The sequence below is a fragment of the Vombatus ursinus genome, unplaced genomic scaffold (genome assembly GCF_900497805.2).
Source record: "Vombatus ursinus unplaced genomic scaffold, bare-nosed wombat genome assembly UNPS02004827.1, whole genome shotgun sequence".
NCBI classification, from domain to species: domain Eukaryota; kingdom Metazoa; phylum Chordata; class Mammalia; order Diprotodontia; family Vombatidae; genus Vombatus; species Vombatus ursinus.
In genome coordinates, this window is record NW_020944605.1 from 1,022,875 (window position 1) to 1,040,460 (window position 17,586).

At 37.0% G+C, this 17,586-nt stretch overlaps 1 protein-coding gene across 1 annotated transcript in view; it reads right to left on the bottom strand.

Annotated features, from left to right (window-relative positions):
* The window catches only part of DMD (dystrophin), a 2,133,690-nt gene that overhangs the window by 620,418 nt on the left and 1,495,686 nt on the right, over positions 1-17,586 (bottom strand). Inside the window, exon 52 of the mRNA XM_027841994.1 lies at positions 3,666-3,877. Coding sequence (XP_027697795.1) covers positions 3,666-3,877 — 212 coding nt within the window. The remainder of the gene's footprint in view (positions 1-3,665; positions 3,878-17,586) is intronic.

A 17,586-nucleotide genomic window follows, 5' to 3' on the forward strand; every position in this document is an offset into this window, starting at 1 on the left:
ACACACACACACACACACACACACACACACACACACACACACACACAGACAGACCTATTTGTGCTTAATGATAGGGAGAGGTGGGGAAAAGAAGAAAAAAAATTGCATGATAATTTCGTTGTATATTTGAAAGTAATAGCAAATTGTGCATAGTAGATTTGCAATTTCACATACAATCATCTCTTTTATTGTATTATGTTGCAAAAATGCTTGTTTAATTCCATAAATTAAAAATAAAATTAAAAAAGAAACAACATCCATGTTGAATACAGGCATAAGAACTTATGAAGAGTGAGGTAAGAAGAATCAGGAAAACAGTACACACAATGAGTATAAAAAAATGAAGATGGAAAGAACAATGAATCAAAATTGAATATTATAAAATTATAATGATGAAGCTTGGAACCAAAGAATAGATATAAGAAGCCATTTCCCCCAATTCCCTATAGAGGTGAGGTACTTTGGTTGTGGAATATTGTATATAATGTCAAACTTTTTTTTTTGACATGTTGGGAAGTTCTTGCTATCAGTTTTTATTTTTGATCTTAATTTTTTTTATTATAATGCATCACCTTCTGGGATGCAAAAGAGGGGATACAGTGGGAAATATGACCAAATGATAACTGTAAACCAGGCTTTTGTTTTGAGTGTGCTAGTTTGGCTAACATGGAGTCTAATGTGTCCCCTACCAGGTGGGTGTGTGTAACCTCCTGTAATTGGCTGCCTCCATCTTTAAAACTTGTAAGACTGAGTGCTTTGCTCTCTTTGCTTTGGCTGTAGCCATGAACTGAACCAGTGAGAGCGGAGGCACTTGCCTTTCCTTGCTTTTCTTTTTACTCCAGAGACATGGACCTGGGCATGGTTGTAGTGTTGCTGGGTTACTTTTTCTTTGCTTTAAGCTCCAGAGGTGATCCAGATAGAGCTAGGACTTTAAGCCATCTGACCTTGGAGCCAAGATTGCAGGTGGAGTGTTGCAGCCACCTGCCCAGTAGGGAAGCCCTGAGAAGCCACATTGTCTGGGACTCGAGATGAAGGGATGTTTAGATTCAGAACTGAGACTCTGCTCTATGGAAACTGAGCTAAACTATGAACCTAATCTTCCCCTCCTCAGATTCTAATATAGATCAAAGGGGGATGGAGAGTATGCTTTCCACATGTTGTGGGTAGTAAGTTTGTATATGTGTTATTAAACTTTCAGAAGTAAACATAGCTTTGTAAAAGCTCTACTGCGCTACATCTATAAAATGTATTTTTAAAAGGAATAATGCATAATAGTCTGACCATTTGCAAAGTTATTTGAAAAAAATTTTCCAAAGGAAAGGAATCAAAGGTCAGTTAGGATAATTCAAGCTGCCGGACAATATTTCCCTAAAATATTCAGATAACTGAGGTAAACTTAAATTTTAATACTGATTATCAATGACTCATAGATTTAAAAATAAGATGGATCATAAATGTAATTGAGTTCAACCCCTTTACTTTATAGATCATAAGTCCGTATTAGGTGAATGACTTGTCCATGGTCATGAGAGAAGAGCAAATGAGGATGTAAACTTAGATACTTTGACTCTAAATCGATAAATCAATAAATCAATAAACATTTATAATTGCTGCTCAGTCATTTCATTCATGTCCAACTCTTCAGGACCTCATTTGGGGTTTTCATGGCAAAGATACCAGTGATTTGCCATTTCCTTCTCCAGCTTATTTTTCAGATGAGGAAACCAAGGCAAATGGAGTTAAATGACTTGCCTGGGGTCACACAGCTAATAAGTGTCTGAGACAAGATTTGAACTCAGGTCTTCCTGACTCCAGGCCTGATGTTCTATACACTATACCACCTAACTACTATATATTAAGCACCTGCTTTGTGCTAGGCACTATATTAAGTCCTGCAGATAAAAAAGAGGCAAAAGACAGTCCCTGTCCTCAAAGAGTTTACAATCTAATGAGGGAGACAATATAGAAGCAAATGTAGGATAGGTAGAATAAGTAGGAAATAAATTAACTGGGAAAAAGCACTGGAATTAATAGTGGTTGGGGAAGGTTTACTCTAAAAGATGGGATTTTAGATGAGACTTAAAGGAATCCAGCGAAGCCAGTAAGTGGAAGTGAGGAGGGAGAGCATTACAGGCAGAGGGGACAGCAAGAGAGAATGTCTAGAGCTGAGAGACAGAGTGTCTTGATCATAGAACGTGTTATGTTCACGGAATGGTTATGAAGGGCTGTGAATGCCAAACAGAACATTTGCATTTAATCGTGGAGGCAATATGGAGCCAATGGAGTTTATTAAATAAGGGTCTAACATGGTCAGATCTGTTCTTTAGGAAAATCACTTGAGTGGCTGATTGTGATGGGGTGCTTGGACCCCAGCCCTAGGACCACATCTCTCTCCATCCCAAAGACCCTATCTCAGGCAATAAGTCATAAGTGGGCCCCAGTGAGGCAAAGGATGGACTGGAGTGGGGAGAGACTTGAGGCAGGCAGACCTACCAGCAGGCTATTATAATAGATCAGGTGTGAGATGCTGAAGGCTGGCACCAGAGTGGTGGCTGTTTCAAGAGGATAGAAGCAAATATGTTTAAGAGATATTGTGAAGGTGAAATTGACAATCCTTGGCAAGAGATTAAATTTGGGGGGTAAGAGATAATGATGAAGCCTAGGCTGTGATTCTTAGGCTGTGGGTCTGAGGGACTAGGAGGATGGCATTGCCCTCTACAGTAACAGGGAAGGTAAAACAGAGTGGGGAGGATTTATGAGTTCAGTTTTGGACATGTTGAGTTTAAGATGGCTACTGACATCCAGTTTGAAATGTCTGAAAGGAGCTGGAGATTCAAGATTGGAGGTCAGCAGAGAGGTTAGGACAGGATAGATAAATCTGAGAATCATTGGCATAGAGGTGGTAATTAAATCCATGGGAACAGATGAGATCACCAGGTGGGGTGGTATAGAGGGAGGAGAGAAGGTCCAGGACAGAACCCTGAGGAATACTTATAGTTAGAGAGTGTAATAGGCAGGAAAGGGTGCAACAGGAGACAGAAGTCCAACCTGCACAGGTGAGGTCAGAGAGAACATTGCTCCTCTTTGCACTAGAGGTTCTCCACAACCAAGTTGGGAGATCAGGTTGGAAGCAGGACATGGAAATTGGAGCTGGAACAGGAGCTAGCATCATCTTTGCTGCTTTGGGGCAGATGGAAAATACTTGGCTCAGCCTCTTGCCTCCTCTCAGAGAACATGTTGCACCCAGCAGGAGATGGAAGGCACAAGGAAGGGTGCAATCGGAGAATCATTTGGGAGCTCTTCTCACCTTGAAGAGGCTGGAGACAAGGTAGCATCAGCAAGTGGTAGAATCCCTGCTTGGGGCTAAGTCCTTTGGGGCATATGGAAGACACCGCTGCCTTGTCCCAGGGGGAACACATGTCCCATGTGAGGGGGAAGGCATAATGTAAGGGATCAGAGGAATATTTGGCTCGTCTTCTCAAAATCAAAACTATTTTATTAGAGCCCCATTGTTCCACTTCTACTCTACTTCATTAATAGATTAGTTTTCAATAAAGGATTGTGATAAATTCCCATGAACACAATTCATTTACATAACTTTCAATGTCTACCAAAAACATAATTTCATCTACCTTTAACTTTTAAAAATAATGTCAGATACCAACCTTGATTTCTGTGGATTGTTTTCTGATTCCTTCCATTGTGTAGGGAATGTCTTTCCATGACTCTAGCCTGGCTTTGGCCTTCTCCAGGATCCATTCAGCTTCTTTCTTGGCTTCTAACCATTGGGCAGAATCTTTCAGCATTTCATTCAGCTGCTGTCTCCTCCTCTGAAGATGCTCTTGGACTTCATCCCATTGACTCTGTATTTTTTCAACTAATGGAAGGAAAAAAAAATCATAACATAAAATGAATGTTGTGTGGAGACACCCTTTGAAAAACTAAAGATTATATATATATATATATATGTATATATATGTATATATATGCATATATATATATGTACGTATTACTTAGGTTTTACACAGGCCAAAGATTTTTTTTAAACATTATTAATGTCTCACAAACAGCTATTGTTATTTTCTCACTTTGCCACATGGCAAAACTGAGATGTTGACAACTGGATAGTCCAATATTACCCAGAAAATAAATTGTAAAAGCAATAATTCAAATTAAAGTCTACTGATCACACAGTCTATTCATAGTTTCTTGAACCATATTCTTTTGCTGGAGTTTTTATATTTGAGGCTTAATATAACACTGTTCTTTGAATTTATGCTCATCACTTACATGTTCTCTCATAGTTATATGTTTGTAAAGGGGATGAACTTACAAGGTGATTGGCCTTTGTTTAGTACTTTTGGATGCATCTTCCTTTGGAAGGTACAATATGTCCCTAGGTGCCCCCCGGATTATGGGTCATTGTGATTAGGGATGAAACTAATTGTCTTTAACAGTTATGGAATGGATTGTTATAGGAGAAGCAAGCTATCTTTTTTGGATGGTAAATGAGAGTATTCAAATGAAGATTCCACCTTTTTCTAGACACATCCTGAGAGAAGAGCAGAGATCAGAGGGATATAGAACCCAGGAACATGCACAGCCTCTTACTCTCTAAGAGGCACTAATGGCTGCCTTGGGGCAGAGGTACAGGAGAGTTACACATGCTCTCATCCATATGGCAAGAGAAGAGAGTTCTTGGGCCCCAACCTTAGAGAAGCAGTGTTTTAACTTCACAGGCTGCTGTGAAGAGGAGAACTAAATGGATTTATACTTGGAATCCCTCAACTCCAACCTCTTAGATAGAGGAGAGGGTGGATTTCCTGGGCAGTGTCAGCCTGAAGGTTACCGCTTTAAACCCCTACCCCACATATATTGAAGTATCCCTTATGACAGAAAAGAATAATCAAAAACATCCAAAACAGTGATCACATACAACAATGTCTAAAATAATCTGTTTTAGTGGTACTGTTAATCTCTCTTATTAGGGGTGGGGTATGTTTCATAATTGATTCTCCAGAAACTTGATTGACTTTCAATTATCAGAGTTCTGCTTCTTTTCAGTGACCTTTTCATTTGCATTGTTGAAACCATTGGTTCTGTTTATATCACTCTATCAGTTTATGCTAATTTTACATGTTTCTCTGAATTCTTCATATTCACTACTTCTTACTATACAATAACATTCAACAGCATTAAATAATTTTTATTACATTGATATGTATCTGAACTTCTTTTTAAAATAGTCTATAGCTTAGTCTTTTTGAACCAATTCAATGCCTTATTCTTGTATTAACATATAATGCCTGGATCTTAATAAATAATCATTGAAAAGAATGCAATTTTGACTTATCTTTTTCAAAATTGGTCTGAATCAGTAACAGTTTACTATATTAGTAAATCTCAAAAAGGCTTGATTTCATTTTTCATAAAACCATGATAAGCTATTTGCAAACCTGCCAGCATAGGTTTTGCAAATTACATACTTCATTTCATGACAATAGACATACCCTCATTTAAACAAGGTCAATACCATTTTGGGAAGAAACAGACTGGTTCAATCATGCATGGGTGAAGGTTTCTTAATGAAAAAAACTGTTATAGCCTGGGATAACATTTCATCCAAATGTCCTGCTTGAATCAGCCTGTTCAATCACAGCAAGGGAAGGTTTCAAGTCAAAAGAGATCTTGGCTATATGATGGAGACAGTCAAAATGGTCTGCTGAATGGGCCTTCTCCCCTTATTGCATCTCTCCTTACTAGTGAGCAGGCTATGTAAGGCCAATATAAGTGACAGCTGGACTCTGTCAAGGGATTATACCTGAATCATATTACTGAAGACCATGCACAGTTCACATGTTGGGTCCAACATTTTTAAATAAGAACATCTTTTAAATACTGATATTTGCAAAAGGAATTCTGAAAGGATCTATTTAATTTAATATGTTGGAAGTTTCCCATATGTAAATTCAATGAACCAAAGCTTATCATGCAAAATTTTGTAGGCGCTTAGAAAACATGTCTCTGTGAAACCTGTGAGTAAGAAGCCCACTATATCCACTTAACCATATGCACATTGTATTTTCTTTTGCACAATATTGATGTGTGAAATTGACAATGGAAAAAGAGGTCATTGGAGCTAAAGTAAACATAATGTACTTGCTCAAGGGTGCCTTACATTGGCATAGCTTCAGTTTTTAAAATATTCCCTTCTGTTCTTCCTATAAATAAATCTCCAATATATCTGGTCATGTTATTCCTGGGCTATCACAAGTTTCTATCTTCACCTCATTTTCTAATGATCAAAACTGCCACAGCCAAAAAAGTCTTTCCTTTATCCACAGTCTTAAGTCCATCCCTCCTTGTTTTAAAATTCACCATTGACTCTTTGATTAACCATAATCTCCTTAATCTCCTAGCTATCCAATATATGGTTTGAGGGCCATATGTTGCCAGAATGATCCAATTCTGAGACCTGTCTTAGATTTTTAGGAAAAATGGTTTTTATTTAATTGGTTAGTTACATAAAGATGTAGGACAGTGTGACACCTGTAGGACAGATGACCTGCTTACTCCCATCATTGCATATCTGAATGATTCAATGTCATATTAGGCTTAGATTAATCAGTAGTAAAAAAAATAATCAAACATAAGTCACTACTGAAAAACAAAAATAACAACTTGCCTACTCTTGCCTTAATGCTCAATACCAAGTAAAGGCTCTCTGGACTCAAATAGCATCTTTCTTCATACATCCTTTAAGGTTAATTTGGGTATTTATAATAGTCAAAATGACTTATTTGTTGAAAGTCATTCTTAAAACAATATTGTTGTTACTGAATACAACGTTTTCTTGGTTCTTCTCATTCCACTCTTCATTGTTTCATTCAAGTCTTTCCATGTTTTTCTAAAGTCATTGAAATCTTTTTTTACATCACAGTAGTATTCCATCACAATCATATGCCACAACTTGTTCAACCATTCCCCAGTTGACTGGCATCTCTATATGTTCTAAAATGTTTATAGCAGCTACATGGAGAGGAGATGGGTTACAGTCCAGATACATGGAAAAGAGCAAGACAAGTAGGTGCTCGTATATCTAGGTCCATGGAAGTCCTGTACCCTGGGAACGTCCAAGAGTGTTTTCCAGCTTCAGAGAGAATCTGAGCCTGTGCACTTACTACTAGTAAAATGAGTTTAGAAGACTTCAAGTCTTAAAATCCTCTGAAAGGATTTGAGAAGGTGGCTGATACTACTTTTTTACTTTAATATTTATTTCTGTTCTGATTAAATGTTTACTATTTAGACACTTATTAACTCTATCAAACTTTACTTAGGCCAATCACTTAACTCCTTCAACTTTAGTTTTCTCATCTCTAAAATGAAGATAATTATAGTTCCCACTTCACAGGTTTGCTGTGAGCCTAAAATGAGTTAATGTGTATGAAGCAGTTTGCAAACTTTAAAACATTATGTAACTGTGAATTGTTGCTGCTGTTGCTGTTATTTATTAGCTTGGGTTCTAGTAGTTTGGTGAACAACTGAAAACCTAAGGCTGAGTTAACTTTAGAAGTTCCCAGTTTCTGGTGGGGTCAGATAATTGATAGGCGAATAAATCAATTACCATTAATAGTTTCCATCATTCAAATCGAAATAGGTCCATGAGATCAGTATGACCCCTGGGTTGAACCCAAATAGTTAAACATTGCCATCATCAAATCTGCAATCTAATAGAGGGTAAGGAAAATGAAAATAAAAGTATCATGATTTTGATAAGTTTGCCCCTTAGCAAATAGGATCTAACTATGAGCTAATCAAAAATTAATGCAGCATTATATATACAAAGGTAAGACTATTGCAGAAAATAGCTGCTGTATAAGGAACTAAAATGGATTCATAATAAACCAGGAAGTTCTGACCAGTGTTCACAGATTCTGTTATTTAATAAAATAGAATAATGGAATTTACTAATACAACTGGTACACTTAGTGGAAACTACAGAAACTTATTCATAAAGCAAAGAAGCAAACAAACCCTGTACTTAGCAAGTTTTGACAAGGCAGAAGAAAATGTGGAAAAGGAAAGATGTAAAAAATAAAGCAATAATAAAAGCTAACATTTATATAGCATTTACCGTTTGCCAGGCATTGTGCTAAGTGCTTTACAATTACTATCTCCTTTGATCCTCACTACAATCTGGGCAGGTAGGTGTTGTCATTATCCCTATTTTAAAGATGAGGAAAGTGAGGCAAACAACAGTTAAGTACTTACTTGCCTGTGGTCTCATCACTAGTAAGGCCATATTTGAACTCAGCTCTTCCTGATTCCAGGCCCAGCACCCTGTCTACTGTGCCACTTAACTGCCTATGAAAATATACTGGTTGTGACCATTGACAGGTAGAAACAAGGCTAATTTGGCAATAATTCCAAAGAGCAAAACATATCAACACTTGCCATATCACCAATAGAGTTCTATCTCATTATATGTATTTTGGATAGTTCAATAGTTCTATCCAACTCTATGTATTTTTGTAGTGTATGGCTGCTAAGGTCCATACTATTAGATTGAGTTTATAAGAGATATAGCTGACTTATAAAAGTAAAATAATAATAAAATATAGGCACATAAACACAGCCAATCTGTGCAGTGCTGTAATTGAAGAGCTAACCAGATTTACGTATTTCTTCTCACAGAAGTCCATCATGGAAATGTCTTTACTCATTTGTGTAGTTAATAGATGTCAGATAATAAAAGAAAATAAATGGTCCTCGGGCAGAGAGTGACAGCATGGGAATCAGCATGGATCCAGACATATGTATATCCAGAAATGTCAGATTTGAATCCCAGGGATCATATAATGATCCTACAATTGTTGCAGAGAAAGAGTCTTCACATTTCATTCATGGGCAACGATGAAATTAATGAGCTGATTGCATATTTCTCTCCTGAAGATTTTTTCTCCCTCTTTTTTACTACCTACACTTGAGTTCTATACTCATTCTTGAAACACAACAACTATAAAAGATTTGGTAGGGAGAAAAGAAAAGGATATTTAAAATATATCTGATAGTGCTTTTGAATGCATATAGTTAAAGAACAAAGTTTTCTTCAGTTATAGTTTCATTATAAGTTCATTCATAATTTCAGGTGTGAAAATGTAGAATAAGGTTAGCATGTTTTAGTGGAAAGTGAAAAAAAAAGAAAGTAGAAAGGCAGGAATACTGAGTTTTAACCCCAAATCAGTCCTTATTAATTAGGTGTGTGACCTTGGGCAAATTATTCAACCACTTTAGCTAGCTCATTCTCTAAAATGACAATGGCCTTACTTGCATAATTTATCTCACACTGTCAGTTATGTTTGAAACAAATTGAATTATTTTTGTTTGGTTTGGTTATCTTTTATGCAAAGAGGAGTATAAGATATGAGATTCCTTTGGGATCAGTGCTAGGCCTGTTTTTTATCACATAAAAATAATCTAAAGAAGGGAATACACTATGAAATCAGAGCTTCCAGATGACACTAACTATTCTGGGTAGTGAAACTCCAAGCAAAAAGGGAAGATTTACAGGTAGACATTGGGAAATTGGATAAGTTGGCACAAAGTGGCAGATGTATGAAAATTCCAAGGCAAGGTGCTTAGAAAAAACAACCACAACAGGCTTTAATAAGGGCCTCGTATATGCGGGGGACTACTCTAGGCACTGAGGGTATACATGCAGTAGCGAAAGTCTTTCCTCTCAAGAAGCTTACAATATAGTGATAGGTAGCATCATGTACATATATCAATATATTCAAAGTAGATATAAATGCATCCTTTGCACTGTCAATGTTAGAGTTTGGAGATTTGTTTGAGGGTAAAAATGAATGGCAGTAGTACTCACTCCCTCTTATGACCCCCATCCTTGGAACTGGGGTATTACCAGCCTGACTAGTACAGACATTCCTTTCTTTCCCCTATGGGGTATATTCTCCTTTTTAGTCACCACCCTAGACTCCATCCCTTTGGAGAGATTTCTCTGCATGGCAAGGTAAGAAACAAACACAGAAGGCAGTATTACTTTTCCTGCCCAGCCTCCCCAAAAATGGCAATGACAATTGCCTTACTTGTCTAAGGTCATAGCTTCACCCATTTGGGGATATTCATCAAAATTAATAAATCAATATCATTCTTTTCAGTTTTACCCCTAGTCAATATCCAGATTTACTGATGATTCACTTTCATCTATAAGCACAGTCAACATTTGTTCTTTTTGGTAACTTCTTATTCACAAATAACGAAACGCGAAAAGCAAATTGCTTGATCGTGTTTTATCTACAGTAAGCAGCCATCAACGTGCTAATTAAATCAGGAAATATGAACAAATTTAAAGAACGGAAACATTTTGGATTAGACAACTGCTATTTCATATAGAAAGCGTGTGGGAGGATTGGGGAAGAGGGAGGAGGAAGAAACCTTTCATCTGCATGAATTCTCAGTCCAGGGAGAGTTTACCACTTTCTCAGGTATATACCTAACTCTGGCCCCATCTAGCCCATTTACCATCAGTAAACAGAGGTGATAGCAGTCAAAATGTATCCCGTTCATTCTCAAAACCAACCATTGCTGTCTCTACTCTGTCTCTATGACATTCATCTCTTTCCCTCATTGCTCTTGCTCACCTGACTCAAATACAATGTCCTGCTCAGCCTCTCTCTTCCCAGCATCCTGTAATCTTGCAACAAGACTGCTGTGGGAATTAATGGCACTCATATCTGGAGCCACCTGACCACTAGCTCCCATCTTGTGACCCTCTTGCATCAAAAAACAAAAGGCAAAATAAAGCAACAATGAAAACAAAACAAAAAACCCCAGGCCCCAAAATGAACCCTGTCCAGATTTCAGGTTTCTGTTTATTTCTTGCTCTTGGGACTACTGGCTACCTGTCATAATAGCTTTTCCTCGAAGTGAGAGGAAAGAATCCCACCTCCTAGAGACTCAGCTCCTCTTTAGTCCATGGATTATACATAACAAGCCAAAGAATCCCATTCCAGAGAGCAGAGCTTGTGTGAAAGGGAGTAATGTGTAATAAGTAGTGACAATTTCTCAAAATGTTGTCTTTTATGAATAAGAAAACTATAAGTGATTCTAAAAAGTTACTATTGAATTACTGTGAAATAAATTCTTGATTTAGACTCAGATTGGGAAAGACCACAGATTAAACAGTGGGCCCAAAGTGGTGCAACACAAAAGGGCTGGAAGCAAAATCTAGGCCTTCTAATTTAGAGATCAGAACAAATACATATCCCTGAGAGTAGGTTACCTTTTTTAAAAATAGGATAACCTACCTCAATGGGTCATCTAGGTGGTACAATGGATGGAGCACCAGACCCGGAGACAGGAAGATCTGAGTTCAAATCTAGTCACTTACTAGCTGTGTGACCTTGGTCAAGTCACTTAACCTTTATTTTCCTCAGTTCCTCATCTATAAAATGGGAAGGAATATTAGGGAAGGAGTCAGCAAATCACTCCAATATCTTTGCCAAGAAAACCCCATGGACAAGTCCATGGCTTCATGAAGAGTTGATCATGACTAAACAATTGCACAACAAACCTTCCCCAAAGAGAAATGAGACAGTACTCTTAAAAGAGCATTCTACTGCTTGAATCTAATTCTCCCTTCTTACTCATAACCTCTGACATTTAGAAATATTAGAATGTAGCTGAGAGGCAGCATGGCATAGATAGATCTCTCAGGATTGACCTCAAAAATAGGAATACTTGGGGTCAAGTTCTGCCTCTGATATATACTAGCTATAAGACCCTGGTCAAGTCCCTTAATACCTCAGTGTCCCAGGGTATCCTCTAAGACCACGTTTTGCAGAGAAGGTACTAACCTGTTTTGGTAGAGTGAGTTTCCTCAACTGGGAGTTCCCTATCATAAGTCGAGTTAAGTTAACAAGCATTTATGAAATACCTTCTATATGCCAGGCACTGGTAAGTGCTGTCTCTTTCCCTAGAACGTCTAAACAGTAATAGACAAGTTGAAAAGAAAAGTAGAATTGCAATTTTACAATCTAATTCTACTCATAGTCCATGAAACAGTTCAATTTAAGATAGTAATAAAAATATGGAGCACAGATTCTCAATGAGTGAATGTAAAACATCTGGTAGTCATCATTTCATCCTTTTCTTCACCATAGTTGTAATGAGGAATCTTATCATTTGATGCTAGGACCACAAACCATTATCTGTCAAAAGTAAGCAGGATGAAATGTACCCTTAAATGGTGGTTGTGGGTAGCATGAAGCCACTGGTGGGCAGGCTGCCCACCTTCTTACTCCCGGTGGAATCAGACCATTGAGTTAACTTCCTATTTAAATCATTATTCTTGATGACTAAGTCCTAAGGTCATTAAAGCTTCAAGAAGCCTACTTATTCAAGACTGGAGGCTGTGTTGGAGTGAATCTCCCAGCAACTAGAGAACTACTTTTGGTCCTTTCTCATTTCCCCCACCTACCAAAAACAAACAAGACAAAACAAAACCTTTGAAGTGTTATTTGAGAGCTAGAAGGGATCTTAGAAATATCTAGGCAATTGAACTTTGTTGAAGCCCCAAAAGAAGGGAAATGACTTGCCCAAGCGTATGAGCAAACTCATGAATTTTCAGTAAAACTGAAGCTGAGCTAAGGTGGAGTCAAATGGAACCAAAATTTTATAGGATCAGACAATTAGAGAAGTGAGAGACCAGTTTGCCCAACCCCTTGATGGAAACCTAGCACAGTTAATGACAGAGGAGAGTCTGGAACCTAGTTCTCCTGACTCCTCCCAGTCCATTGCTTTTAACTTTGCTGATGTTGTTCAGTCACGTTCAACTTTTCATGATCCCATTTAGGGTTTTCTTGACAAAGATCCTGGAGTGGTTTGCCATTTCCTTCTCCAACACATTTTACAGATGAGGAACTGAGGCAAACAGGGTTAAGTGACTTGCCCAGGGTCACACAATAAGCATATGATGCTGGATTTGAGCTTAAGTCTTCCTTGTTCCAGGTCCAGCACCCTATCCACTGCACCATCTAGCTACCTTTGCTTTTAACTAAGTTGTTAGAACTTGGCCTTCCTCTATGGGGAGAGAGAACTGGCTCTTTCACATCAGTGATTCCTGGTACAAAGGACAAAGGACAAAGAGCTAAGTAGGAAGGGTGCCCCATAAGTACTTCAAGGCATACTCTAACTCCTAAATCAGCCGTACTCTCATCCAATCCAATAGGAAAATGTTGTATATGATTGCATATGTATAACCTATATCAGATTGCTTACTGTCTCAGGGAGGTGGGAAGGGAGAGAGGGACAAAATTTGGACCTCAAAACTTAAAACAAAACAAAATAAAAACAAATATTAAAAAAGAAAGAAAAGATCTTAGTTTGAGTCCTGGCTCTCACATTAACTAATCGTGTAACTCTTGGGCAAGTTAATTAATTTATCTGAGCTCTAATTTCTTCTTCTATAAAATGAGAATAATAATACTCAGATTAACTATTTCACAAGGTTGTTTTGAGGAAAACACTTTATAAACAGTAGAGTATGATATAAATATGAGCTATTATAAACCGAAGTAGGCTCTTCTTTCTAGATATTATATTATCATTTTGTGTAACATAACAACTTTATGAGATGAAAGTTAGAGGCAAATGAAAGAAAGCTATGTTTATCAAAAACCATCACTGGGCCTAGAAAATATTTAAATATGATACAAACACAACATGTCAGCATGTCTTTTAGATAATCCATCTGTCCCCTCTGCACCAGCCTTCAATTAATTAGGCACCATATGTAACAAAAAAGGAACTAACAACAAAAAAGGTTCAGGGCTAGTTCATTAAAATAGCATAAAGGAGTCTTTTACAATTCTAGCATCACAAATTTATTGCTATGTCATCCATAAACAACACACAAAATAAAACCCATCCATCATGGAAGAATTGTTCATGGAAATGGGTATACTCATTGGAATATAAATATTTTAAATAGCCATAAATGAGGAAGACAATTTACCCCCACAGCTTAGCAGATGTCATCTTCATACTTGCATTCAAATATGCTATTATGAGTAGTATTAGTAGTTGTTTCAGTAGCAATAATAGTAATAGCAGGATTGTTGCTGTTTCAGTGAGTGAAGAAAATGCTTACTCGGATATAAGTTCGTTCATTTATATTCTTATTCCACAATAAAGAGAATTAACAGCTCCACATCTATATGGTGTTTTAAAACTTAGAAAGTATTTTTGTCCAGAAACTAGAGTTTGTTTTTTTTTAAATCCAGATATTAAGCCTTAAATCAGTTGAAGCTAAGTGGGAGCTTAAATAGTAATGCAAAATGAATCTGAACTCCCAGAGAATATCAGCTGTTTCATTTTTTGTTTTTGTAAATGCTTGTTCTTTGATTGTTGAATGAAAACATTCACAAGAATATACTATTGATAATAATAAACACCAATACATTTTGACTTGGTCATGATAAGAAGTGATATGTATATCTATACATGTAAATACATTATCTTCTGTAAGATTTTATGAAAATGTCTCCTCTGAAAATCAGAATTTCATACCTACATGACTATCCTAAAATCATTCTCAGGAAAGGCTATAATTAGTATTTGTATTTTATTTGATCACTGGATCATAAATTTAAAGCTACAAAGGACGTTAAGAGGTCCAGCTACTCTAACCCTCTATTTTCTATATAGGAAGAAATGGAGACCTAGAAAAGGGAGGTGACATTCCAGATTATGCAGAAAGTAAGGGGCAGGCAGAGCCAGGATTTGAATCCAGGTTCCAAATCTATTGCTCTGTACATGGCACCACTCTGCACTTCCTCCCTTTCCCACCCCAAAACACTACATACTTTGATCCTATGTGATTCTTGTCCACATTTTTCCACAAAGGATATTTTCAATGTGTTGGAGGCCTCCCTCTCATTCTTTACATGTTTGAGGGGGCACCAAGGTACTACTCAGGTGTATCTACCTATTATCTCTCAGTCTCACTTCATGGGCAGTCCACTCTCCTTTACAGTCATACATATGTCAAAGAGAGGAAGATAAAAAAATGCACTGGCTTTCCAAAATGAACTGAGAACAAACACTGTTGGGCCCTTTGATAGGCAGAAAATATTGCTGACTGGGTAATTAAAAGGATATAAGGTAAGATATACTTGGAAGAAACAAAGGTCATAAATAATAGAAGAAGCAAGAATCTGAGAAAATTCACTGAGACATTTTCCCTATTTTTGTAAGCATTATTTTCTTAGATACACTGCTATGTGTCCTCATTATTAGATGGTCTGGAGTAGAAAAAGACCTGGACCTACAGTCAAGAACCCCAGATTCCACATTCAGTCCTATCACTTACTAACCATGAGATGAAGATGGGGCAGTTATTTTAGTTTGCCTAAGCTTCAGTGCTCTCATTTATGAAATGCAGACAAGGCTTGAGCTTTTTACCTCAGAGGGTTTTCTTAAAAATAGAAATTTACCAATTGCAAAGCATTATACAAACGGACAATAATTATTACAATGACACTGGAGAAAGTATGCTGCAATCAAAAAAAAAATTAGTTCAAGCCATTTAAACTCTCCAAAACTAAATTTCCTCATATACAAAAGGGGAAGATTATTATATTTGCATAGTCTACCACATATGGTTGCTGCAAACATCAAATACAAATACTATCTATAGTCTCTTTTGTAAACATTAAATAGTATGTTAATGTTTGCTCTACATTTGTTCATTGATTCTTTGATTCAGTAAACATTTATCAAGGGCCTATAGTACAAGGTATTTGTGAATTGCTGGGATACAAACACCACACAAACCATGGTCCAAAGTAGCTTACACTCTAACAGGGGAAAAGGTCATATACATAAATAATCATGATGAGACAGAGAGTGAGGTAAGCACAAATGGCAGGTCTACGGAAAATGCTAGGAGAAATATAAGTGGGAAGATAACACTTTTTGGAATTATCATTTTCTTCTGGGTTTAGGAATGTAAAAATTGAAAGGCAGCAATAAAGGTAGGAGGGCACTGAGAAGGCAGTTTCCTAGAAGCTAAGGCAAGAGAGAGTATCAAAGAGGTCACATGAGCATGTGTCAAATCCTAAAGAAAGGTAAAGGAAGATGAGGATAAAAAAATAAATTTTAAAAATTGGATCATGACAAAAGAAGATCATTAATGACTTGGGAGACCTCTTACAGAATGGAGGTGGAGGGAGAATGGAAGTCAGTCTCTAAGTGATTGAGAAGAGAAGGGATAGTGAAGAAATACAAGCATAAGATACTCTTTCTAGACATTTGGCTGAAAGGGGAAAAAGTGAGCTGGAATAATAGCTAAAGAAAGTGACAGGGTCAGAGAAGGGCTTTTTTTTTTTTTTAGGCTATGCAGAGATTGAAGATGTGCAAGTGTTTAAGAGAGGGGGTGACTGATGGAATAAGGTCATGAAGGAGATAGCTGGAAATGGGATAGATGTTGCAGGAGAAGAGGTTAGTTTTGGCAAGCAGAAGGAGCAGTTAATTCACCTTCTGAGACGGCTATTCTCATTACTATTTGTGAAAATGCTGTACTCATAGTTACTGCAATATAAAGTTGGTAACATTTTTATTCATGCTTCTGAAATAAAGTATTCTGAAAATATGCTTAGCTGGGTGACTCCCTTTTGTATATTTTCTATTGAAATGCTGCTCAGAAGCTGAAGAGGTAGGAGGTACAAGAATCTAGTTGTCTGCCTCAGGGCCCATACAGTGATAATCTCCGCCTTTTGCAACCTAACCCAGTCAGGAGAGTTAAAGTGAATGTACGGGCTTTTGAGGGAGAAAAAAGTAATTTATGACTGTACAATCTCAGAAGAAAAGCACAGGAAATAGACAAGCTCTAGATGAGACAGATGGTTGAGAAACTATGGAAACTAAAGAGTAAAATTGTGTTAATTTTAATGAAAATCCCTGTTAAACAGGAAGGCAGAGCATTTACATAGTAAAAGGAAAAATATATGGAACCATATTTAGAATTCTGTACATAATAGATGTGTTATATTTTCAACCATTTGTAACATGGCAAGAAAATCTTGTTAAAACCTTTTTTATTGGTTGTCTTCATCATCAAAGCAAAGAGAAAGAAATCAAAATGCCAGAATGATGACACAAGGACTAATTCACTGGTACCTTAAGCAGACCTATACTTTTAAAATAGTTCTTACAAATAGGACAGGATTAAATATAGTATCATTCATTTGTATTCCAAAACCATTTATCGAGTATGTGTTGTACAAAATGAATGATTAGGTGTTGAGCTGGATAGACCATTTAGGATGGAGTCAGTAAAACCTGCTTTTAAATGACATCTCTGACACTAGCTTTGTGACCACAGGCAAGTCATTTACCTTTTCTGAGCCTCAGTTTCCATAGCTACAAAATTGAGATAATATTTCCCATTGCACATTCCCACGAAGGTGATTGTGAGGCTCCAAAGATACATGTAAATGGCTGTATAACAAGCTATGTTAACATACAGAACATTAAGTTTTGTTATTGTTGAGTTATTTTAGTCAT